The 26,945-nt window shown below is 39.1% G+C and overlaps 1 protein-coding gene across 3 annotated transcripts; it reads right to left on the bottom strand.

Moving 5' to 3' along the window:
• Window positions 1-310: 310 nt before the first annotated feature.
• Window positions 311-26,945, bottom strand: SUV39H2 (SUV39H2 histone lysine methyltransferase). 3 transcript variants are annotated; one of them, XM_058669274.1, is made up of 6 exons: window positions 26,805-26,945; window positions 24,183-24,328; window positions 6,812-7,483; window positions 4,429-4,575; window positions 1,475-1,604; window positions 311-653 (listed from the first exon to the last, which is right to left on the bottom strand). In XM_058669274.1, the coding sequence occupies exons 1-6, from the start codon at window positions 26,833-26,835 to the stop codon at window positions 547-549; spliced, it is 1,233 nt and encodes a 410-aa protein (XP_058525257.1). In that variant the 5' UTR covers window positions 26,836-26,945; the 3' UTR covers window positions 311-546. The 3 variants fall into 3 exon arrangements, with proteins under 3 accessions (XP_058525257.1, XP_058525259.1, XP_058525258.1); XM_058669276.1 differs by lacking the exon at window positions 26,805-26,945 and adding an exon at window positions 26,557-26,728; XM_058669275.1 differs by lacking the exon at window positions 24,183-24,328 and having other exon boundaries at window positions 26,805-26,930.

The raw sequence follows: 26,945 nt of genomic DNA, 5'->3' as shown, positions 1-26,945 counted from the left end.
TCAAGCTGTATTTGATTTTTTTACATTTAATTTTATGTCTTACATTTCTGTAGCATTAAAATATCAATGTTTTAATGAAAAAGTAGAAAAGAGTATAAAATTCAGCATCACCTACTTGTCTCAACTACAGTGAACAGTAAAGAGGCATAACAATACAGTAACAAAAATAGAATATATTTACCCAGACTGAATTAACTCTTAAGTTGTACGGCAGGTTGACTGTGATCTCAGCAACTATTTAACACTTGTCAAAGAATTGAGACATTTCTCTGCTCCCACAGGCTTATAATCCACATGCTGATCTGAAAAATTTGTCTTTCACTTTGGGTATCTAGTCATTAAATAGGTAGATTTTATATTAGCCCATGTGACTGTGGGTACCTCTCCTCAGGAAACTCAGTAATGCATTTGGCAAATGTCTTGAAACATTAATCATAAATTAACGTAGGTATACCTGTGATACTATGAAGGGAGTCCAAAGTGTATATTTTAAAATTGTTATATCTGAGAAAAACAAAATTATCACCAGCTGTATTTTCCAAAAATTTAGTTGAGGTAACCTCTGCAAGTCACAGCACCACATTTGCATATTGTTCTGACCCTCTTTTTGGCTGGGCTATGGTCAATCGAATCTGAAGAGACATCTCCAGAACCTGAGTGCAAAGAAATACAGGAGAGTTAACACAAGCTAGAATGAACCTCAACTTCTCATTAGCTTTAAAGTAGCTAACTAACAAGGGTGCCTACATATTCAAGGTTACTAGAAAAAGTTAACTCCCACAAGAATACAAGTTCCCTTTGTGTTTACAGATAAATGAATATTCAGAGAGAAATCGTTATAAACTGCCTTTGACAGAACAGTGCGGGCTAGTAACAGGCAAAATGTTAGTAGCCCAAATTTGTGAAAATTTCTGAAATGACAACTGGGAAAATTCCATATTCTGTTCATTCATTTCACTTAACAGCACATACCATGAAGTCAAATAATATATAAAAAGCATTATTCTCAGAAAAATAGGAAACATCAAATTAAATCAGAATTAAATGTTCTTGAAGGATACAGGCAGGAATGGATAGTTTTGTACTTAAATTACAATTTCAATCTTTCAAAAATATATTAGTGATACATGTAAGTAAAAATTTACAAATGTAGGTTTAAAATTATATTGAGGAAAAAGGTTAAAATAAATCAGCTTCTAGGATGGGAGTTCTAGAAAATAATCAGGAAGTAATGTCACATGGAAGACTGATCATTCAAAGCCTAAGCAAGCTCAGGCAGACATGGACTTTAGTTTAGCTGTCATATTAGTGTTGGATCTTACAGGGCCAGCTCCTACAGCCACTTATTTTCAACTTGAATCTCAGCCTTAACTAATCAGTCTATTTCAGATGTTTCAGATAACCTAAAGTCTTTTACTGACTTGATCCTTTATACTGAAACTGAAACCAATGGAACAATACTTGAAAATCATACCTTTCATTTGATAATCAAAAGTCAACTCTTCGCCAGCATTTATGGTTCTTGTAGAAAATAATGCTATTCGGGGAAGACGAGTATCAAGGTTATCAATGAAAACATTGAACACCTGAAGATTTGGGTCACACTAAAAAGAAAGAATAGATTTAGGTAAAAATACATGAATGAGTTCTTTTACAAGTGATATGAAATATTTAATTCGCAAGATTCTTATTTAAATCTACTGTAAATAAATTTACTTATTGGTTAGAGGCCTTTAAGGCATGTACACTTAAAAATAACTATTCATATTAATGCATAACTCCACATGTATCCATCATGTTACTTCAATAATTATTAATGTATGCCAACCTTGTTCACCTCGTTTCAACTTTTGGAAAAATTTTAGTGCAAATCCCAGATAATATTGTATTATATTGCACTGTAACTACTTCAAAGAACCACAGTATTGTTAAAAAAAAAAAAAAAAAAAACAGTAAAACCTGAACAAAAAATCAAATCAGCACATAAAGTTTCACTGCTTAACCAAGTAAATTATTTGTATTTTGAAATTTTCATACTGAATTGTGGCATATGTCAGAGATTTGGTTTATAATACCTTAGGAATTTAAAGTGTTTATTTGACAGAACTTATCTGTTTGGAGAGTACAGTTAACCTCTACGCATGATTAACCATGTATTGAAAATGTGTGTACCGAACATGCAACAGACTTTTTTCCTTGCTATTCTCTGAACAATACAGTATAACATCCATTTATACTGTATTGGGTATGTTAAGGTATTTAAGTGTTGATTTGAAGGATATGGAAGAATGCGCATAGGATATACACAAATTCACCTTGAGCATCTGAGAATTTTGGTAGCCACAGGGGTTCTAAAAGTAATCCCCTATGGATACAAAGGGATGACTGTATCTCAAACTTACACGTAAGGAAAAAAAGGACCTTTAAAACATTTTTGAGAATCTTTCATCTGTGTTGGTTTCCTCTCCACAGGCTCATCACTCTGACAGGAGCCAGGCTGAAGTCCTGCCTGAAAGCCATGTGGGTGTCCTTTGTGAGTGGTCCTTTGCAGGACTCAAGTACTTGAGCCATTAATTCTGCTTTCCCAGTGGCATTAGCAAGAGGCTGGACTAGAAGTGGACTAGTGATTGAACCAGACACTCATGATAGGGAATGTGCATGTCCTGAGAGGAGGGTTAACTTACTGCACCACAGTTAATCAGAAGAGCAAAAAGGGAGTCAGAAGATCTCTAACATCACTGCCAATTATACATTTGTTTCTTAGTACAAAATCCATCAGCAGTTTAAGAAGGTGTACATCCCTAAACAGTCATTTACCTTAACCCTGTAACATTTTTCTTGTCTATAAATGGAGGCAATGTCAACCACTGAAGCCTAATATATTATTCACATGACATGAACTTAATTTTTGGAAAGCGTTTATATACAGTATAAGATTTTGCACTTAACAGTCTAGCCATATTCTACATTCTACCAAATACAAATTAAAAAGAATGCAACTTTAAAATAATTTAAATCTTAACTTTTTTAAATTTATAAAAAAATGTTGATGTTTACAATTTTAACAAAACATATTTAGGGGTGAGAATTTGGTGTCATTGGATGTGAGCCTCCTACTGGAATGCCTCAGTTCAAGTCCTGGCTTTGCTCCTAACTCCAGCTTTTCCCTACTGTGCTCACCCTGGGAAGCAGCAGGTGATGACTCCAGCAGCTGGGTGTCCCTGCCACTGCCACCCCGCCACACACCCCTACTGTCAGTCACAAATGTACAACTGTTACTTCTTATCTGCAGGGGATGCACTCCAGTGGATTTCTAAAACCATGGCTAGTACCAAATGCTTATCTATTATATATGCCATGCTTTTTCCCATACAGGTATTTAACTTGTAAATTAGATACAATAATTAATAATGAAAAATAACAAAAGTAAATAGCAGAATTATGACAATTCACTGTAATAAAAATGATGTGACTGTGTTTCCTCTCAGAATATTTTACTGTACTTCCACTTTTTTACTTGGAAGAAGCATGTCATAGCTTATGTGCCTTTTGTCATTGTCAGCATCACTACTGTTGCATTTTGGAGACATTAAGGAAGAGCTCTTTGAACACAACCGCTGCAGTACTATGACATTCTGATAACCAAGGCAGCTACCACACAACTAATGGATGGGTAGCCCAGAAAGCAACATGGATTCAATGGGATAATTCATGTCCACAGGCACATACAGGATGGCATGAGACTTCAGTATATTACTCAGATGTCATGCAAGCTAAAATTTACAAATTGCTCACTTTTGGAATTCTTTATTTTCAAAGCATGACTGACTGGCTGACAAACTGGCAGGCAAATACTCTAAACATTCTAAATCTTTGTGTTAACTGAGGTATCTGTTGTTGTATGTGATTCTTAAACCATTAAATCTCTGGTCATTGATTTCATGTGATATGAATATCTTAACAATTTACTGTAAAATCTAAATGATTTCCAAAGTGCATTCTGTTTGGTAGGCACCTCAATGTTTATTTTCCTAAGCACACACTGCTCCTAATGTAACAATAACATAAAATAGAGTTTAAAAGAAGAGGCTGGGCTGGCTTTGTGGTGTAGCACACTAACCCTGTCTGTGATACAAGCATCCCACATGGGTGCAGTTTTGAGTCTTGACTGCTCCACTTTCATTCCAGCTACGTTAATGCACCTGGGAAACCAGTGAAGGATGCCCTAAGTGCTTAGGCCCCTGCACCTGTGTGGAAGACCTGGGAGAACCTTCGAGTTCCTGGCTTCAGCCTGGCTCAGCCCTGGCGGGGAGAAGCCTTTATAACAAAATATGTTGGAAATGCTAAGAGATAAGTAGTTTAGTGACACTTATTCATTAAAAATAGTACTAGGTTGAATTGTTTTTATATTTAAGTATTTCTTCTTACGCTGTGATTCACAAAATGAGACACATTTCCATATCGAGCTGCATCCACTGTGAACTCATCAGATTCATAGTCCAGATCAAAGAGATAAGTAATTCCTTTGTTGTCATAAAACTGTCCCCGTCTTTCGGCTTCTTCACTTGTGATTACCTAAACAGAACAAAGCTATTGAGGAAACACCCATCCACAAATCAGTAAGTTAGTGTCTACAAAAAAAATAAGAAATCCAAGTGTCATCAAAATAATCATGCAAGCAAACAAATCGCTAGATGACAAGTAGGAAAGCAAAGGTGGGAAGATGATGGTGCCAAAGATTGTGGCTTTTTAAGCAGGATTTTGATATAATCACATGAAATACCACACTACTTTCCCTATTACTAGGATGCTCTGAATGCAAGACAACTACAGCTGTGTGACGGATATTAGTGAATGAATGCAAAGGACTTAATTTAGAGGGTTATGTGCTCCAGCAGGGGTGAAGGGCATCTGGCTCGCAGGCCACCTAAAGCCTGAAAAACTATTTGGTCTGCAAAGAGGACTTGAAATTCAATAAATATGCAACAGCCTAATTTTAAAGATAATTCTGTATGGCCTGCAAATAATGTTTTACAGCCAAAAGGCTGTGGGCAACGAAAAAAAAATGTTTCATATTCCCCACATAATTTTCCTCTAAGTTGTATTCAGTTACAAATGAAAATTTGTTATAGATGCATAAGAGAAGTTATACTAAACCTGCAGCTAACTATACAGAAGGCTTTATTTTGCTGAATAGGTTGTTTTAATGAAATGTTGTATTTCAAAAGTTATTTGCAGTTCTGCTCTTAAGAGCACCACTCAGCTAAGAAACTAAAAATGATGAATGTGATTCGTGATTGTCAACAAATTTGGTTATGGGGGGAAAAAGGCAGCTTTTGATTACAAAAAAAAAATAATCTGGTATTTTCCCTGTTGATGCACTTAGGGAAGCAGTAAAAGACAGCCAAAAATATTTGGGCCCCTGTATTCACATGAAAGACCTAGGCTCCTGGCTTTAGCCTGCCCCAGATCCTGCCATGCGGTCAGTGAACAAGCGCAAGGAAGCATAGTTTCTCTGTAATCCTATCTTGCAAATAAGTAAATCTTAAAGAAAAAAAGATCTAGTATTTTGTCATTTAAAATTATCTGCCATTGTCTAAAAGTATGCCAATCAGAGGTGAGCAAACACTTATAGTTAAGCAACCAGCTGGGCCACTCACATTTCATATAGGAATGCTTGGGTTTTAGTTCCCATTCTACTGCCAAGTGCTTGCTACCGCACACTCCCGCAGGCAGCAAATGACGGCTCTAGTAGTTACATGCCTGCCATCCATATGGGAGACTGGCCTGAACGTCCAGCATCCAGCTTCACACTGGCTGAGTCCCAGACACTGTGTGCATTAAGGCAGTGAACTAACAGGGCTGATCTCTCTTGGATTAAAAACATTAACATATGAGGATCAAAACAGGGATCTCATGCAATACAGGTAATTTAAAGTCCTCCAATTCCACTTTACATAAAACACCAGGCAGAACTGAGAACCCCAGTGGGCAGGCACACACCTCTCTCTAGTCACAGGATATCCCTCGATTCAGTCGAGGCACTGTGGTGAGGAGTCAAGAACACTGATCGTAGTTTTCCATCCTCAAAATCCTTGGTTTAGAATCCTGGCTCTTTACTACTGTGAAACCTTGAGCAAACTGCTCGTTTTCTCTGTGACTATATTGTTTTACCGGTAATAATGAAGATATATTAGTGAGATAATATGTAAGATACTTAGAATAGTATGTAACACACAGTAAATTCCATTTTTCATATGTACTTCCATATAATTTGTATAAGTTTGTTCGTACTTATGTAGTAATTTGAAAAATGGCATTTGCATATAGTGATTTTCCTATGTAACAAATGCTTTTTGGGGTTATTTTATAATATTTGCTCATAAAGCATTAACCTATTCTATATAATATTTTTAATACTGATACTAAAGGTTTGCAATTGCATTTAACTGTATTTAGCTAAAAGACAAAGCACATTATAAAAGTTCCAAAGTCAGCATCTGTTTAGATCTAATTTTCTTCTTTTGTGTAAAAATTGTTGGATCATATTTAAAGATTCATGAATGTGAGGTTCAGTGCCTGAGTGTTTCTTGAAAGATGACTATGCCAACTTGCCATCATATGTATTTTTCATTTCTGTTAAAGGTTGTATATCTAATGATGCCAGTGACTGATTTCTCTAAATCTGAAGGTAAATTTCTACACAAATATAAAAAGGTATTAAATATTTACTACCAAGGTAAAAGGTTGTAATTTTTCAAATTTTTAAGCTTACATGAACATTATCTGCTATGTGATAAGTTCAACATACCTCTCCAACATATTCCATGACGAAGCTCATTCTTTTAATCTTCACAAGTGTTTTTACACCCCAGCCACAGCCATTGCTAGTTCGAAAGATGCAAAGTGAATACTGTGTGCCTTTTTGTACAATCCTATTGGGACAATCAGGTCCACATTGGCACCTCGAGTTGCATTCATAAATGGGGGTACCAGGTGGGATTCTAATTTGTTGGTTTTTATTATAAGCCAAAAGAACTCCAGCTTCAGCAGGACAGCATTTCTCAAAAAAGCAATCTGTGCATGAACAACCAAAGGTGGCTTCATTCACCAGGCTGATTCCAGGAGCTGGTTTGTATTCATTGATGTAGTAGAAGTCAGAAGGTGGGCCCTCTAAGTCAACAGTATTTTCAACAAATATCATTCCTTTATGATTCTTTCTCCTGTTGAGCTCCTCTTGCCATCTCTGCAGAGCTATCCTCTGTTTGGCCTTCTTTACGATGTATTCAGCAATGGCAGGTTTCAAAGCTTTGTTATTGTATTTTGGAATTATTGCTTTGCATTTCTTTACCTGAGATAAATAATTATGCTTGTCATTATAAAACTGCTGGAGCAGTAATGGACACTTGAGATTTTGCAAAGGTTCCCAAGTGTTTGTAGAATCTGGCCATCCTTTCCATTTTACAAGATAATATTCCATATCCTTAAAATATAAAAAAAGAGTAAATCAGATTATGATAGTCTGAAGTACTTAAAATACATTAATGTATACATAGAAAGCTTTGCTGTATAGTTAAATACTTTTTTGCTAAAATAAATTAATCAAACCAACCCTGGAAGTACAGAATTTAGTTTCCCAAAGGGAGTTCTGCTCTTTTTCAGTTTAATATATTGCAATAAACTACAGGATAGCTACAAAAACAGAATAAGGTAGTTATTTTTTTGGTAATAGTTCAGAATATGTGCAGATTCCTGACAGATGTAGTAGACCATATAGCTAACATTATTTTAAAATATTATATAAAATAATTTAAATGTGACGTATTTGACAACAGACTAGTCTTACCTGGAAAAAGAGAAAGGTACAGAGGCTTATAAATATTTTACTAAACATAGGTTAAACTAGCAAATATTTATTTTGATCATGGAAATAGATGCCACCCAGTCACCCCAAGCTAACTGACTTTGAACTAGGTTGGTAGCTCACTTGGCCAGCACAGATGCAGCATTCTCTGAAGTCCCTAACTGGAATTTAGACATGAGGGAACTTGTATTTCTCAATGTCACAGGCACAAATCTTACAAATGTGCTATAGATGACTGTCCAACACAGTTGCTACTAATACCTAGTTACTGAAACTTTGAAATGTGGCTAGCCTGAATAATGCATTAAGTTTTAGACAGACTGAATTTTCAAAACTAGCTCCAAAAATCATGCAATATGTAACTTTTAAAAAAATACTGATTACATGTTTGGATTACATGTATTATGCAAAGCAATTTCACCTTTTTTTTTAAATTTTTGCTTACTGTTACTAGAAAACTTTAAATGTCACCTGTAGCTTCTTTTATATTTGTTTGACAGTGCTGTTCTAGAAAATGCTGATCCTGTTTATACTCATCTGTAATTGGACATGGCAGCAGGGACTCAAGCCACCAAAAAGCAAATAGTTTCATTTATCCCTATGGTACCTGTAATTCTGCCTTAAAAAGATATGTTTACTTTTATTTAAAAGTTAGAGTTGGGCCTGGCGGCGTGGCCTAGCGGCTAAAGTCCTTGCCTTGAAAGCCCCGGGATCCCATGTGGGCGCCGGTTCTAGTCCTGGCAGCTCCACTTCCCATCCAGCTCCCTGCTTGTGGCCTGGGAAAGCAGTTGAGGATGGCCCAATGCATTGGGACACTGCACCCGCGTGGGAGACCCGGAGGAGGTTCCAGGTTCCCGGCTTCAGATCGGCTCGTTGCGGCTCACTTGGGGGGTGAATCGTCGGAGGGAGGATCTTCCTCTCTGTCTCTCCTCCTCTGTGTATATCTGGCTGTAATGATATGAATAAATCTTTAAAAAAAAAAAAAGGTAGAGTTATAGAAAGAAGGAGAGACACACACACAGAGAGATCTTGTCCGTCCACTGGCACACTCCCCAAATGACCGCTAACTGCCAGCACTAAGCTGATCTAAAGCTAGGAGCTTCTTTTAGGTCTCCCACATGGGTCCAGGGGCCAAGGACTTGAGCCATTCTCTATGCTTCAGGCCTTGAGCAAGGAGCTGGATCAGAAGTGGAGCAGCTGGGATGTGAACCAATGCCTAGATGCGATGCCAGCACCAAAGGCGGAGGCTTAACCTTCTATGCCATGACGCTGACCCCTGAAATTCTGCCCTCAGTCCGGTGACCTATGTTTTCTTTTTTTAAAGTCTGCCATGATGCCATATTCACTAAGATTTCTCATTAAAAAGACAACTAAGTGTAAAAAATTAATGACTTCTGGGCCCAGCGCAATAGCGTAGTGGTTAAAGTCCTCGCCTTGAACACGCCAGGATCCCACATGGGTGCCGGTTCTAATCCAGGCAGCCCCGCTTCCCATCCAGCTCCCTGCTTGTGGCCTGGGAAAACAGTCGAGGACAGCCCAGGGCCTTCGGACCCTGCACCCGCCTGGGAGACCTGGAAGAGCTCCTGGCTCTGGATTGGCTCAGCTCTGGCCTTTGCGGCTGCTTGGGGAGTGGACCATCGGACAGAAGATCTTCCTCCGTATTTCCAATAAAAAATAAATAAATCTTTTAAAAAAGTTAATGACTTCTAAAGTCTTTTTTTTGGGCGGGGGGTCCTTGGGAATGACATTTTGAAATACCACAAAGTGATATCATAAAATATTTCTGAAATATAGAACAATTAAATTGCATTTGACAATTTTTTTGATTCATATATCAGAAAAAATTTTCAATTGGGATACTTGGTTTTTCTAAAAAAAACTACTAGTTTTCATTATGAAGTAAGGTTGCATATGATAGTTGTGATATAATTTATTAATGACTAATGTCTCAGAAGGTCTAGGCTATGTATGTGTTATTTCACATACTGCTAAGGCACATGTTGGGCTGGGGAACGTGGTGAAGCAGTTGTGTAGGAGCAAGCCATTCTTCAATAGTTAGCTTATTTTATTCCCAAGTTAGTTTATTTTATCCCCATTATAACATCTTTATTTTTTATTATATTCTATTCAACAAGCAGTAATTCTTTTGAACTGAAAGAACGTTTCAGGACCCGAATTGTAGAATGGTGGGTTAAGCTGCTGCTGTGATGCCAGCATTCCATGTTAGAGAGCCGATTTGAGTTCTGACTGCTCTTCTTCCCCTCCAGGTTCCTGTTCAAGTGCCTTCAAAGGGAAGCAATAAAAGAGCTGGCACTATGGCATACCACATCAAGCCACTGACTGCAGCATCAACATCCCATATGGCCACCAGTGAAACCAGGCTGCTTCACTTCGGCTCCAACTGTATGCTAATGCACCTGGGAAAGCTGCCAAAGATGGCCCAGCTCCTTAGGTCCCTGTAACCCATGTAGGAGACCTAGAAGCTTCTAGTTTCAGACTGGCCCAGCCATGACTGTTTTAGCCATTTAGGGAGGCAATCGGAGGCTGTAAATATCTCTCTGTAATCCTAAATAATATTTTTTTTAACTGCAAAGGAAGATTCACATAGAAAAAGAGAACGCTTTGATCTGCTGATTCACTCCCCAAATGGCTGCAACAGCTGGATCTAACCTGATCCAAAGCCAGGAGCAAGGAGCTTCTTCTGGGTCTCCCACGTGCTTGTAGAATCCCAAAGCTTTGGGATTTCCTCGACTGCTGTCCCAGGCCGTAAGCAGTGAGCTAGATAGAGTGAAGCAGCCACAACATGAACTAGTGCCCATATGTGGGATGTGGAGCTGTAAGACAGAGAATTAGCCAATTAGCCATCTTGCAGGCCCCAAAAATAAATCTTTAAAAAAAAAAAAAAGGAAAGCAAGCAGTTAGATAGCCCAAGTACTTGAACCCTGTCACCCTTATTGGAGACTAGGATGGGATTCCTCATGGCTTCTGCCTTGCCCGACTCTGGCCATTGCATTCATTTAGGAGTGAACTAGAAGATAGAAACACACACTCTCTCTCTCCTGCACCAGTCTTTATCACTATACCTTTCAAAAATAAATAGCTCTTAAAAATAAATACCACTGGGCCTGGCGTGATAGCGTAATGGTTAATGCGCCAGGATCCCATACGGGCGCCGGTTCTAATCCTGGCAGCTCCACTTCCCATCCAGCTCCCTGCTTGTGGTCTGGGAAAGCAGTCGAAGTCGGCCCAAAGCCTTGGGACCCTGCACCCTTGTGGGAGACCTGGAAAGAAGTTCCTGGCTCCTGGCTTTGGATCAGTGCAGCACTGGCCATTGCAGCCACCTGGGGAGTGAATCACTGCCTCTCTGTCTCTCCTGCTCTCTGTAAATCTGCCTTACCAATAAAATAGATAAATCTTTAAAAAAAATAACTACTACTTTGCTTATTTTTTTGAAAATCAGCTTAACATACCTTTTTCTGGTTTAATCACAATTAAATTTTTTTAAAACTATGGTTAAATTATGGTGCCAGGATATACATGGCAATGGTTTCCAGGGAAAATACATATTGTGATTCTAAAATTTTAAAAAAGCACGGAAATACACTTACGTATTTTTCAAATCAAATTTTCTCCCTGAAGTCTAAGGATTTCTGTCTGCTGTCAAGTACCCAGGACATGTTAAGATTGTTGCTAACAAGTATATACTGAAACAGTTTTGAGATCCAGTTGGAAGTACTGAACATATCGATTCCACTAAACTATTTTTTTACTATAAGCAATGCAAATCTGGTCTTCTTTTTTCTGTTGCAGTTTTTCCTGCCCTAGCCTTGCACTGTGCCTGCCACATATTGCCAGCAAGCAGTGGAAAAATCACAAACATATATTGGTTTTAAGTCACATGATTAAATTATCCTTTGACCAGGGATGGTGCAACAGCCCAATTGGCTAATCCTCTATCTCCAAGTGCAGCATTCCATACAGGCACTGGTTTCAATACCACCTGCTCCATTCCCCTATCCAGCTCCCTGTTTGTGCCCTGGAAAAGCAGTGCAGGATGGCCCAAAGCCTTGGACCCTGAACCAGCATGGGAGACCAGGAAGAAGAAGCTCCTGCCTCCTGGCTTCAGATCAGCTCAGCTCTGGCCATTGCAGCCACCTGGGGAGTGAATCAGTGGATGAAAGATCTTTGTGTTTCTCCTTCTCTCTGTAGATCTGCCTTTCCAAGAAAAATGAATCCTTAAATTTTTTTTCTTTGACCAAAAGTTAAGAGTATCTGACACAGAAGTTTACTTCTGAAATAACTTACTGTTTAATCTTGGATGAGTCACTTGCATTTTAACCAAGTTCTGTACGTTAATCCCATTCAGCCTATGTAATTTGTAGAAAGTAAATATAAAACATGAATGCCTTTGGCAAAAGAGTATAGAAACAGCAATATTTTATTTCTACTTTGTAGATTTGTCTTCTATTTATAAGCATATTTTAGTTTTCAGATCAAAAACCACACTTCCTTCTTGAAATATTTACACAGAAAAATCACTTTAAAATTCAATAATCTAAAATTCTGAATAAAATCCAAAAACACCATAAGCTTATGTATTATGTAAGTTTTCTTATTGTGACATGTAATGAACTTTTGATTACTAATAGAAATGAAAAAAAGGGTTTAAAAAAAGATCCGTAAATCATTCCTATGTAATTAGAATGCATAAAAAGAATTTCTTCTTACATGCATTTTTCCCTATTATACTGGCTGAAGTTAGATGCACTCGCACATTGTGGTGTCTATAAAAAAGTATCTGAAGTTTGGATTACGAGGAAGGATGATGAAATGCAAGTATTTAAAAAAAATCACACTAGACCTGAAAAATCCCATTATGGATAGAAGGCAATAATTCACAAGGCAATGCCATTTAAAATGCAAAAAAAAAAAAAAAAAGACAGTCAATACAACAATCAACCAATACAAGAATATAAAGAAGGAAATCAATATAGGTTAGACAGAAGAGGTAACAGAAAAGGTAGAGCCAACCACACTTAAAGACTGACAGAATGTGTAGGCTAGGGAACATGTAAACAGGAACAAAAGCCTGCAGCTGAGATTTGTAGGAAGTATGCAGAAGACAGTTTAAAGATGGAGTGATTAGGCCCAGCACGGTAGCCTAGTGGCTAAAGTCCTTGCCTTGCACACGCCAGCATTTTCTGTGGGCGCTAACTCATGTCCCAGCTGCTCTGCTTTCCTTTTGCTTCCCTGTTTGTGGCCTGGGAAAGCAGCTGAGAATAGCCCAAGACCCTGGGACCTACACCCATGTGAGCGACCTGGAAGAAGCTCCTAGAAGCTTCAGATCAGCTCAGCCCCGGGTGCTCTAACCACTTGGGGAGTAAACCAGCGGATGGAAGATTTTCCTGTCTCTCCTTCTCTCTGTGAATCTGACTTTCCAATAAAAATAAACTAATCTTTTAAGAAATGATGGATTCATCTAGCTTTATGTTTGGAATGTTGATGTGAAATAAAATTAATGGAAAGACAAGAGCAGATTTTAGACAATCTTGAACACTTGAATGAAGAATTTTAATTTTATTATAGACCAACCATTCTTCGTTTTTGTTGTGAACTTATGAAACACAAATACATAACTCCATGTTGCTAATCTGGAACAATTTTACTAATCTAACTGCCAAATCAACAAATAAACTCTTCAAACTTCATCTCATCTGACCTCATACTGACGCAGGCACTTTGCCTGTCCACTCCTTCTCAGATTTCCACATTATGGTTTTTCTCCCTTTCTGTTTTGTTGAGACTGCTTTAACAGTTGGCTCTTATTTACAGTTTCAAATGTTTATCCTTTTTGAGAATCTGATGAAAACTATAGACCTATCCAAAACAAATCACACATGTAACATTTTGGGTAATTTCAGGGTTTTGGATTACAAGTTGAAAATTCAGCTCTAGAAATTTTCTCCAGGTAACTTCATCAATCCAATGGTTTTACCTAAAAATTATATCCCAGCAAATCCAAATGTTTATCTGCAATTCCATGTATCTTAATAGTCTCTCAAACATTCAGCCAGCAAGCTTCCAAAGCAATCTAACCATGTGGCACTCACTTCTGTCCTTGTTAAATGGGTTTCTACTATATACTTTATCAGATGGGCAAAAATGACATCTACAAAAACTCAGAAAACACAAACCAGGTCAATCTCAACTCCTCCTCCTCAACCTATCACCTAGTTTCTCTGGTGATGGACTTCTTCCTGCTCATCCGTACCACTGTGGCAATAGCCACTCCATGTCTTCAATTTCTGTCTCGATTACATTTACCTCCCAACATGGTTTCCCTGCTTCCAGATCAATAAAACTCCAACATATCCTTCTTTAACTAAAGTACAGAGTTTTCTTACGAGAACAGAAAAATCCACAGAAGTTATTATTTTGTTTAAAAACTGTTAGTGGTACACACATGCCGTCCTCTTGCCATACTGAACTGTTGTAGCATTACACCATGACAGGCCTTTTCATACTTTTGTTTGCTTTGTTCACAATGGTCTCCCTAATTAGATCACTCTCTCCTATTTACATAATGAATTCTCACTTCAGTCACATCTCTAACTTTTTGTGTAGAGAAACACCTACTCATCTTTAAAAGTAGCTCAAATATCATGTCTTTGGTGAAGTGTCTCCTGCTTCTCCTGCCCAATACCTGCTTGTATTAACTCCCTTTTTCACATTTTTAAAATTAAAGTATAAGCTATTTCTAAGAGTTGGAGTTTGATTTTTACCCCAAAAGAGCCCAACTGTCTGCCACAACATAGGCTTTGCCAACATGTTTCAGAATGTACAAAAGGACTTCAAAATATTCTTACAAAAATGAGATTAAAAGGTAATATTATGGTATAAAATATCTGATATCCAGGCTAGCTGTACACAGAAGCATGTTCCAGGAGCTTTCTGAAGCGCCTATATATAATAGTATATCTACAAACATGTATTCAATTTAAAAATAACAGTAACTATGAATTCCTAAGAGAAAAATTGGTATAGCAATTCTGTTTCCTCAATATTTGCTTGGTCACCTATTATCTGTTCATGTGGTAACACATATCAAATTTAAAAATTAGATTTATAGTTAGCTTTCACTCTAGTAGTTAAGATGCACACATCCCAAATGAAAGCAGCTGGGTTTGAAATCCAGCTCTAGCTTCCAACTCCAGCTTTCCGCTAATGCAGGTTTTGGGAATAACTGTGCCCTGCCATCCACCTTAGAGACCCAGATTGAATTTCTAGCTGGCTATGGCTCAGGTCCAGTCATCTGAAGAGTCAAGCGGTGGATGGGAGCCCTGTAACTTTGGGGAAAATGGATAGACAGAAAGGACAAAGAGGGAAGATGGATAGACAGAAAGGACAAAGAATTAAAAAAAAAAAAGTGTTCTATCCTTGCATTAGCTAATTTTTATATCAACTTGGAAATAAACATAGTATTCATGGTAGAAAGACCTGATTCTTTATGGATGGCAGTGGTTTCATGGAAGCCTAGCATGAGAACTATAGTAGTTACGAAATGCATCAATTTTCATGCTAATAACTGATAGAGAGAAGGAATTGAGACCTGGTTTACAGAACCTGTACACAGTAAAAAAAAAAAAAAAAAAGATGGATCTGCTATGCCACTGCACCAGTCCCATCCCATGTTTTATAAAGTTGTCTTCTGTTTATCCTTCTGTCTGTAAATCTGCCTTTCGAAAACAGATTTTTTAAAAAAATACACCCTTGTATTTTAAGAATTTAAAGTTATGTGCAATATTACTTCACTTAGCTTCACAATGCATACCTGGTCTTACTGTTGAGTTCAATGTTAAATACATCATTTCAGCCCAGCACATTGGCTCAACTGGCTAATCCTCCCCTTACAAGCACCGGTTTATGTCCCAGCTGCTCAATTTCCCATCCAGCTCCCTACTTGTAGTCTGGGAAAGCAGCATGGCCCAAAGCCTTGGGACCCTGCACCCATGTAGCAGACCTGGAGGAGGCTTCTGGCTCCTAGCTTTGGACTGGATTGGCTCAGCTCGGTTCTGGCCAGCTGCAGCCATTCATTGGAGGAGTGAACCAGCAGATGGAAGATCTTTCTGTTTCTCTTCCTTTCTATAAATTTTCCTTTTCAGTAATTATAAAAATGGAAAATCTTAAAGAAGTAATGATTGTTTGATCAGGAATTGTTTTGTATGAAGGGGGCAACTTGGCAAGAACAATGCTGCAGGAAAATCACACAACACCAAAAGAAACTGCCTTTGTTTAGGTTCACCTTAATACCTGACATGAATTCACAGTATCGACATACTTTCGATCCCCCAGAATAATTGGGAAATGCTTTCTCTCCATTTTGGAAGACACCCATTTTTTGCCTCCTACACCTTTCAAGGTCCCATCCTTATACCTCTCCATCATTTTCAGTAGCATGTGACATCTGTTCTTAATTACTGCCTTTCACAGATACTTTCTATAGCCAAGGTGGACACAGATACAATGAATTTACTTCTTCCCATCAATTATTCCTCCAGTCTCTTCAGTTTTTCCAAAACACAAAATAGTTCTCACTAGCTTTTACACATCCCACATTTTTAAAAAGCAAAATAAAACTAAATCTTAAGAATGTAAATGAGGGCCTGGTGCAATAGCATAATGGTTAAAGTCCTCGCCTTGAACACGCCAGGATCCCATATGGGCGCCGGTTCTAATCCCAGCAGCTCCACTTCCCATCCAGCTCCCTGCTTGTGGCCTGGGAAAGCAGTCGAGGATGACCCAAAGCCTTGGGACCCTGCACCCGCGTGGGAAACTCGGAAGAGCTCCTGGCTCCTGGCTTTGGATTGGCTCAGCTCCGGCCGTTGTGGCCACTTGGGGAGTGAATCAGTAGATAGAAGATCTTCCTGTCTTCCTCCTCTCTGTATATCTGACTTTCCAATAAAAATAAATAAATCTTTAAAAAAAAAGAATGTAAATGCATCTATAAACAATGAATCTTTGGAGACACATTAAATTACTAATGATAAATAATGTAGAATTAGGTTAACAGGGTAGAAGATAAGGCTTTTTACAATGTTCAATATTTAAAATAACATGCATGTCTTATTTATTTATTAGGCAGATATACAGAGAGAAGGAGATACAGAAAGATCTTCTGTCCATTGGTTCACTCAGCAATGGCTGGAGCTGAATTAACCTGAAGCCAGAAGCCTCTTCCGGGTCTTCACATAAGTGCGATGTCCCAAGACTTTGTGCCATACTCTACAGTTTTCCCAGGCCACAAGCAGGAAGCTGGATGCGAAGCGGAGCAGCCAGGACATGAACCTACGACCATACTGGACCCAGCTGATGAGAGGTGAGGACTTAGCTGCTAAGCTAGTGAGCCAGGCCCTTAAATAAAAAAATGTTTAAATCCTAAGCACCTTTTCGCCATTTCTAACTTTCTATCTCCTTCTCTTCAAAGCTAAAAATCTTTGAAAAATTTTCCACACTAGTAATAGACTTCTACTTTCTCACCTCTGATTTGTTTTTACACTCATTCTCTCAGCTATTCTGTTCATGCCACAGAAGCTGCCATTAAGCAGTTCTTCCACTACTAAATTCAAGGGATTCTACGTAATTTTCTGACCCACTGTCTCCGTCAGAATTCAAGATTTACATTTTCTTTTCGTATTACCTATCTTGCTGGTTTATATTCATCTCTGACAGTTTACCTACAGGTACTTCTCACTATTCCTCAGGGCTCAAATTCCATCCTCAACATTTGCTGTGCTTGGACTACTGCACGGCCCCCTGTTATCCAATCTATTCAGGTCACAAAAGCCAGTCATGGTGTCAATACACATCTCACCACGCACGCACTCATTTAAAGGATCACATTGCTCCATACTGCCCTTAGATGAAATCCAAGGTTTTTTGCTTGGCCTGTAAGAGGTTCCGCCCTCTGGGCCTGCCTTATCCTTCCAGCTTCATCTCATTTCCTTCTAGCCATTAACTGCAATCAACTGTCTCTTGCCTCAAGATCTACACCCTCAGTGTTTTATTCTTAAGACTAAATTTAAATATCAGTTCCTCAGTCTCTTCAGGGCATGAGTTGAAATTTTATATTTCAATCCGTTATATTTGCATGAGTTGAAATTTTAATTAGGTACTTTATACAAATGTATTCATGGTTTTGCAACTTCAATAAAAGAAAAACTCCTTTTCCTCAAGATGCCAGCTTCTTGAAACAAATTCTCTTAACATCAACAACAAAGTCAAGAAACAAACAAAAAATGGCAGAGGCCATAACTCCATGTCCTTCATTGCTGAAATTCCTGGTTACTAGCCCATGACACAGCAGATGACCAGTAAATACTTACTTCAGCCAAGCATTATCTTTTTTGCCAGGTATTTCAATAAACCTCATTTCCTATTAGACTGCACTCTTGACTTGGAGCCACATTTCCAACTTATGAGTTAAAATATAGTTAACTGTATTCCCTAAATCCAATCCATTCCCCTCATTACACTCATGGATCTTGGATCTCAGTGAACAGTAATATCAACTACATCACTGGCCAAGTCAGAAATCCTATTTTCCTAGATATGGCTTCCTCAGCTGTCAGACTTCCTCCCTCCCTCCATGACCTCAAACCTGACTTATAAATCTTATATCTTTAATAATTAAAAATCTACCTACTCTTCACCACCATTGCTTCTTGCCTAGGCTATTACAACAGCCTTTCAGAACAGGCAATTATGCATGAGTCATTGCCTTTCCCTGTCAATCCACTTTCCTCAGTGCCAAAATTTCTCTGGATTATTATCCTAAGGAGTCAATCACCATTTCAGAGCCTTTTATCTTACTCTCCTTTGCATTAGAATGGTCTAAAAGACATTTCACTCACTCTTATTCTTTCCCACTCTCATCTTCAATCATTCCATTCTCTGGATAGAAGTCATATGAAGCATAATAGTTTCCTTTTCAGGCCCTAATTGGACATCAAACCTTCTAGGAAGCTCTGTTAGCTGTCCTAGGTGTCCCTCCTACCTTGTATAGTGCTGTTCTTCGTACCATGTGGGATTATTTATTTCCAGTCTTTCTCACTAGCCAGAAAATTCTTAAAAGTTGAGGGACTGCTTCATTTTCTGTTTTAACATTAATTTATCTATTTAAAAGGCAGAATAAGAAAAATACTTTCCATGTGCTGGTTCAGTTCCCCTATTCCCTCAATAGCACGCTAAAGCCGAAGCTCCTTTTGGATCTCCCACATGAGTGGCAGGAACCCACACACATGGGCCATCATCTACCAACTTCCAACTGTATTAGCAGAAAGCTGGAGTAGGAACAAGGAGTAGTGAGAATTTGAAGCAGACACACTGATAACAGGATGCAGCCATTTGTTAAGTGCTGACTTAGCCTGTTGGACTACAATGCCTGCCCTATTTCTTATTAACCTTCATCTTCCCAGTGCCCAATATAGTACCTGACACATAGAAGAAACGCAAATATTTGTTGAATGCATCTATGGGAAGAAGAAACAGGAGATACTAGTCAATAAACTACTGTTAAAATCTAAGAATGATGCTAATCTAGTAGTGACTGCAGGGAGAAATGACTCACACAAAAGACAATTCAACTCAGTAACCACTGACTACAGGGATTATGATGTGACACGGTCTTGGCCTTCAAATGGTTAATAATGTAACAGACAAGGTGACAAACAAAACTAAAAATGTTGACAAGTTCTAGAATAATGACAAGAACAGTACTTTGTAAGTCCTAAACATAAAAGAATTTTGCTGGAGGTAAGGAAGAAAGGTGATTCTATAATTGTTGGTAATACCTATGTTGAACTTCTTTAAGTAAGATTTTGCCATGCAGAAAAAGGAAGCAATATTATCACGAAGTAGAAACTGGCTGAGAATAGCACAGGGTACAAAGATGTATGATGTGTTTGAGGAATGAGAATGTAAGTTATGCCTGTCTAAAAAAATTTATTTTAAAGGCAGAGGTACAGAGAGATCTTCCATCCACTGGTTCACTCTACAAATGGCTTACTCGGCCATTTGCCTTCCTCATTATGTCTGTTTTTTAAGCTATATTGTTAGGCTTCAAACAATGCTCAGAACATAGCAGGTACTCCCTCAGCTTTAGGTAAATCAAAGTCTACATATGGGATGTGGCGCAATGACTCAGTGGCTGGATCTTCACCCTGCAAGCACTGGGATCCCATGTGGGTGCCAGTTCATGTCCCAGCTGCTCCACTTCCTTTCCAGCTCCCTGCTTGTGGTTTGGAAAAACAGATGATGTCCCAAAACCTTGGGACCCTGCCTGCATGTGGGATACCCAGATTCCTGGCTTCAGATTGCCTCAGCTCTGGCCACTGCACTATCGCAGCCATTTGGGGAGTGAACAAGTAGATGGAAGATTTTTCTGTCTCTCAGTAAATCTGATCTGCTTTTCCAATAAAAAAAATAAATCTTAAAAACAATGAAGTCTACAAACATTTCTATGCAGATAGAAAATAGGCTATGAGGGTAGGAATGAGATGGACAGGTGGTTGTTGGCCAGATGATACAGAACCTTGGTCCCATGCCAAAGCATCTCACTTTAGTCTGACTGACAACAAGAAACTAACAGGGCTTAGGCAAAGCTCCAGTGCAATCAGAAGACACAACTGTAATAGAGTCCTAAGGAACAGGATACGGACAGGGGGATTTTCATGAGCTACCTGCAGTAGTCAACAGAAATAAAGGACCAAGCTGGGAGATCTTTCATTTACGCTGAATATGTAAAAGAAAAAGAGATGACAAAGATTAGCAATTTGTGAATATGGGCTCAGAGATTGAACACCTGAGACTCAGTAAGAGTAAGGCCCAAAGCAGGCTGCTGAGGGTATAAATATGCAAAGCAAGCAATCACACGGTATGACAAGAAAACAATAACTATGTGAAACTAAGCTAGAACACGCGCCAATTCTACAAGAACTTTGAGTGTCCCAAATAAAAACACAGACTCTCAATGTAATTCTATCTCTGTGAAAATACAAGTCATTAGGAAAAGACAAAAAGGTAGAGATAACACATTAGATCACCTACTGAATTCAGAGGGTAAGATGGAAAAAAAGAAATAAATGAAAGTTGAGGTGAGGTAACTGGGAGAATGATGATTCCATTACTGACACGAAATACTGGCACAGTATTCTGAGGGAGGAAAACGGGTGCAGTTTGGAATGTACTGAGGCGGGTGCCTGTAGAGGATGTTTGCAGCAGTTACACAGAGGACCTCAGGAAGGTCTGTGGAGTCCTGAACCAACCAGATGTAACTAAAAACCACTGGGAAAGAGGTCACCTACAGAGCAACTTCAAGGTGACAAGAGAGCCAAGGGCAGCCCCAGGTGATGACCTACATTTCAGAGAAAGAATAAGGAACACTTAAAGAGCTTTCTAAAGAACAGTAAGAAAACTAGGAGGAATTAAGGAGAAAGGTAACAGAGGTAACAAACACTGATAGAGTGTAACTGCCACATGTATGCCTCTAAGCATTCTAAACATATTATCTCCGAATGCTAGTCATCTCCCAAGAGATAGGTCCTATATAACTATCTTCATTTTTTAAAAGATTTATTTATTTTTATTGGAAAGTCATATATACAGAGAGGAGGAAAGAGAGGAAGATCTTCTGTCTGCTGATTCGCTCTCCAGGTGGCTGCAATGGCTAGAGCTGAGCTGATCTGAAACCAGGAGGCAGGAACTTCTTCCTGGTCTCCCATGCTGGTTCAGGGTCCTAAGGCTTTGGGCCATACTCGACTGCTTTCCCAGATCACAAGGAGGGAGCTGGATGGGAAGCAAGACCACTGGGACACAAACCAGCGCCCAAATGAGTTTCTGGTGCATACAAGGCGAAGACCTTAGCGGCTAGGCCACTGCTCTGGGCCCATATCTTCATTTTATAGACCAACTAAGTGACAAAGATACCAAGGAACTTGATCAATGAACAATAGAACCAAAATGTGGGCCTATGAAGTCTTTCTATAAACAAGACGGTTTAATATTAGAAAAGGCAGCCAACAGTTTTAATGCAGCAGCATAACAGATTATTTGATTTCTTTAAATTTGGCAATTACAAGGCTGCTGAAAGAGGTATAAACCAGAAAAATATGAGTTAAACTGTGGGAAGTAAAAAAGGTAAACCACAAAATAAAATACTTGCAAATCATATTTAATAAGGAACTTATATCCAGACTATATACACAAAGATTACACTCAATAACAGATAAACAACACAGTGATAAAGGACCCAAACTGTTCTCCAAAGACATAAATGTCCGAAAAACACATAAAAAAGTGCTCAGTATCATTTACCCTTGGAGAAATGCTCATCAAAACCACAATGAACAATCACATCACACTCACTAGGATGATCCCACAGAAACATGAAGTACTGGACAGGCAAGAGACACTGAAACTCCCATGTACTGGCAGTGGGAAGGAAGGGATCATGTAGCACTTTGGAAAACAGTCTAGCAGCTCTTACAAAAGGATAATGAGATTCTGTATAACCCTGCAATTCCACTCCAGGTCATTAACCAAGTCCCAAGAGAAACTTGCACATGAATGTTCCTAACAGTATTCTTACAATACTACTGCACTGCAAACAAGTCAGTGTACATCAAGTGACAGATAAATGTGATATACCCATATACGGGAATATTATTTGGCCAAAAAAAGGTCATGAACTATCTGAGTATGCCACATGGATGAATCTTGAAAACAATACATTAAGTAAAAAAAAAATCATAAAGAACCACATTTTGTCACATTCCTTTTATATGCAGTGTCTCAAGAGGGAAACCCTCAGAGAAAACAATGGCTGCTTAAGGCTGAGGTGTTTGAGGTGGCTGAGAACTGCGTGTTGATATCCAAGGGGCTTAAGGTCTCTTTTGAGGATATTGAAAAAGGTTCTAAAACTTTTGAGTATACTAAAATGTCTGAAATGTATACTTTAAAATAAGTGGTCCTTATGATGGTATGTGAATTATACCTCAATAAAGCCATTAAAAATTTTATTGGAAGTGAAGCAGAAGACAGGAAAGTACTTTTATGAGTGAGGAGATAAGAAGATTTCTGAGAGGGAAGATCTGAATATTTATCAGTGGACATAAATCAGTGAAAAAGGAAGCCTAATGCGAAAAAAAACATCAAGAATTAAGAAAATTCCTTAGCCAGGAAGAAAAATCAAAGCACCTCTGAAAGACTGGGTAACTATCTGGAGAGCTGGTAGTGAAGGAAAATTCAGTTTACACCTGAAGCTTCAACTGTATTTTTCATTGAGGCAGGGGGGATCTTAATCCGAAGAAGATAAATCAGAAAAAGTATCACATCCAAAAAGTAATCAAAGCTGGGAAAACTAATGACAAGAACAGAAAAAGACAGCAATAGACAAAAAGTCTTTGTCAAATAGAATTGAGGCAGTAGGAGAATAAAATTAAGTTTTAATGGCGCCAATATGCATGATTATATGACATTTCCAACTAGACTGATTGGGCAATCCAGATTTTACAAACTGGGCTGTTTCTGTGGTAAAGCATGTGAGAGTGCAGGTGAAATGCTTGACTGTAAGAGTTTACTTGAGTAGGGAAGGCAGTGACACTAAAGGACTAACATTTCAAAACATTGGATTCAGTGAGTGATTTAACATAGAAGATGGAGGAAAACAAAAGATTAAACAAGATTCTCAAGACATTCACCTGACAGAAACTAATAGCTTTAATTACCACAAAATGTGTTTTGGGGTGAAGGAGGAAAGCTACAGATAAATTGCCAAAAATATAATCCTAAAGGCTTAGATTAATAATAAAATCTTAACAGAATTACCCTGCCATTTTCAAGAATAAAGGAAGGCCCAGAGAAGTTAAATGAGTTATCGCTTCTCGGCCTTTTGGCTAAGATCAAGTGAAGTTAAATGAGTTTGCTAGTCACACGGTCCTAAAATCAAGACTAGAAATGACTTGGAAATTCAGGCCATTCTATAATTTATGAAATCTCACTAGTACCTGGTGTTTAACATTATGACAGGAAATAGAAACAATGCTTTTTGAGATGAATGTTAAAATTGGTTTGAATTTTAGGTTCATTTCAGGTAATAGTGAAGAAATATGATCCAGGAACAAAATGACAAGAAAAGCCAATCTGAGATCAAACATTTACTCTTTAAACATTAAGAACTCTGCTTACTTTCAAGGTTCTTTCATATTATAGAAATTAGGAAGTCTGATTAGGTCTCTTTTAACGGACTAGATATTTGCCTTACCTTTTCTACCTTGTAGTCACACAAGTATTCCACCTCATAATTGTTTAGATTCCTTTTGGTGATTCCAATCGATTTACATGTGAGCATTTCTTTTCTACATAATTCCTGAAGAGTATCAAGTGAAACTAGGCAAGGCACACACCAAGCTACAATAAGAAAATACAATTCTTTACTAATGAAACAACTATTCAATTAAAACAAAAAAATCTTAAAACTTCTATATCCCCACCCTGCACCTGGCAATTTTACAGGACTAAAAATGCACATGAGAAGAAACCAATGATGTGTCTTCAAGATAAAGTATTAAAGAACTACTTTAGCAAACTGGTGGTCTTGGATATTTCTCATGAATTTATTATGTATAACTGACATTAATTTCTACTAAGCCACTTGAACAAAATGTTTCATGTTTAACTATTCTTTACATACAGGTGGCAAAGGTCAACAGGGCAACATTTTTAAACTTTATTTTATTCTACATAGATTATTGTATATAAAATAGAGATCTCCACAACATGCTTATTATTTAAAAGTACGTCCAAAATATATTTTAAAATACAACCTTCAATTTGTTGGAAAGTATCTTTATTCATTTCAATTGGACAATTAGAAGACACCTAATTAAAATGCAGTTCTGAATTACAAAATGTTTGCCCTAGTTTTCCCAACTTAGAATGCTGCATAAAATTTAACTCCACTTATTCTGCCCATGCTGTAGTACCAAGGTGAACCAATTGAAGAGTTACAACTCCGAAAACGGAGTGCATATTGATTTTCTGGCAACACTCATTTTCCGTATTGTTTTTTAAAGCTGGATGTTAAGTAATGTTCAATTTACACAATCCAGATGCCAGATTAGCAGAAAACTAGATATGGTCTACCTTAGAAAAGCCAGAAAATCGCTGGTGTTGCCCAAGATTCTACTTCCAAATTTCTGTAGTCATCATGCTACCATACTCAACTTGCAATACAAATGAACACAAAGTGATGTTTAGAAAAATGTAATTAACCTGTTTTCCTGGCTGCTGTCAAGGTCAATGCAGCTCCAGCCTACCTAGTTTGTGATCTTTTTAGGAATCAAATTCACTGAAAAAACTGGGTTGGAGATGATCTTGGTTGCCAAACAGAAATCCATCAGTAAAACTAGAGCTGTATGTGGTAGCTCTCCAAGGTAGTGGCCATAACCTTTTGTTTTGAGGACATTCGCAGGAAGCAAGAGCACAGCTGCTCTACGTTTATTCTTTCTTCACATGCCCATCCCCAATTCGCACCCGGACTTCAGTGGCGGACTCTGAAGCACAATTTCCACCACCTGCTCATAATTCCGAATCAAGGAAGGAAGGGGGGTAAAAAAAAGTAACCTCCTAAAACACTGGGGCTGAGGAACAGGTTGACTTGGAGTGGTGGTTTGAAGCAGAAAAGTAATTATTTCCTTAAGCTTCCATCACGGGAAAAATTTGCCTCTTGTGTAAAGTTAACCTCATGACGTTGAATCTCTTAGTTATCTACCCAAGCTGTGTTCTCTGCTGCTTCCCAAGAGTTTTATCTACTTGAGCATTCAAAACACCACGCTCGATGGAAAGGCTATCTTTACGAATAAACAAACCTGAATATATACATAAATAAAACTGCAATGAATTTTTAAAAGCCTGTATTAATAGAAGAAGTTCACCAAGATTAACTATTTCTACACCACTAATAAAACCTTCCACTAGTTCACACCAACCACTGCATTCTCAAAGGAAGGAAAGTTCTGGGACAAAGAGACAATCTACGTGGGGCAGAGCACCAAAGAACCTCTGAATTCCAGAACACGCTGAAAGTGCCGGGCTTTCAGAGCGCGCGCAAAAGGACACACTCACAAACACACGCGTGCGCGTGCTCAGTGTGCTTCTTCGATGGCCACATAAATAATACCAAGTTCCTGGGGGGCAGCAAAGTAGCCGCAGTGCACAGGCTGTGCCCTCACACGCCTACTTTCTGGGAGAATTTCACCAAGCGGGCAATTAAGCCTTCTTTTGTGTCCGTACTGGGCAGCACCTCACTTACTCCGTTTCTAAACCCACTTCAACCCCGATTTTTCTTCCCCCCAGTGATACACACCAAGGTCACGTTTATACCTGTAGAGACCGTTTCCCGCTTCTCAGTTAAAAAAAAAAAAAGCCAAAGCGAACACCACACGCAATGCCCCTAATACCACAAAGGATTCACCACAAGCGTGCCCACAAAACCTCGAGCCGGGAGACCACAGCAAAGTTACCGCGGCGCCCGGTCCACCGCAGGCAGCGCTGAGCGGCCGACCTGAGCCGAGCGCCCGGCGGCAAGCGACGCCCCCACACAGCCCGGGGCGTCGGGGGCTCACGCGGGTGCCCACCTCCAGAGCCCCGCGAGGGGACGCAGGACGCGAGCGGACGCGGCCAGGCCCGGAGCGGGGTCCGCAGCCAGGAGGAGGGGGAAGGAGCCCTGCAGCGCGCATCCTGGGGTCGGCGTGTCAAGTGGGGCGGCAGGAGGACACCCGCCACGTCGCCGGCTGCCTGGACCGCGGGATGGCCTCGCTTCCTGGACCTCGGAAGCGTGCCTGGAAACAGGGAGGACAGAGGGGGGGCAGCGCTCCAGCCTCACCTCCTCGCGCCTCGGCCCCCGCAGCCGCCATCTTGTGGAGCTTTCATTCAAACTGGCGCGGTCCGACGGGATAGCTCAGCTGGCCCTACGCCCCGCCCCTGCCCGGCCCGCGCGGCTTTCGGGGGCCGGCGTTGAGGGGTG

The sequence above is a fragment of the Ochotona princeps genome, chromosome 10, assembly GCF_030435755.1.
Source record: "Ochotona princeps isolate mOchPri1 chromosome 10, mOchPri1.hap1, whole genome shotgun sequence".
Classification (NCBI taxonomy): Eukaryota; Metazoa; Chordata; class Mammalia; order Lagomorpha; family Ochotonidae; genus Ochotona; species Ochotona princeps.
This window is presented reverse-complemented; position numbering and strand designations above follow the sequence as displayed.

Excerpts from the sequence above, each read along its gene's own strand:
- SUV39H2 (XM_058669274.1), bottom strand. The coding sequence starts at position 26,835 with ATGGCGGCTGCGGGGGCCGAGGCGCGAGGAG. Across the intron at positions 7,484-24,182 it reads GTGACTACAAGGTAGAAAAG|GATATGGAATATTATCTTGT; the intron begins GTAAGGCAAATA and ends TTATATTTTAAG. Across the intron at positions 1,605-4,428 it reads CTCATTTTGTGAATCACAGC|TGTGACCCAAATCTTCAGGT; the intron begins GTAAGAAGAAAT and ends CTTTCTTTTTAG.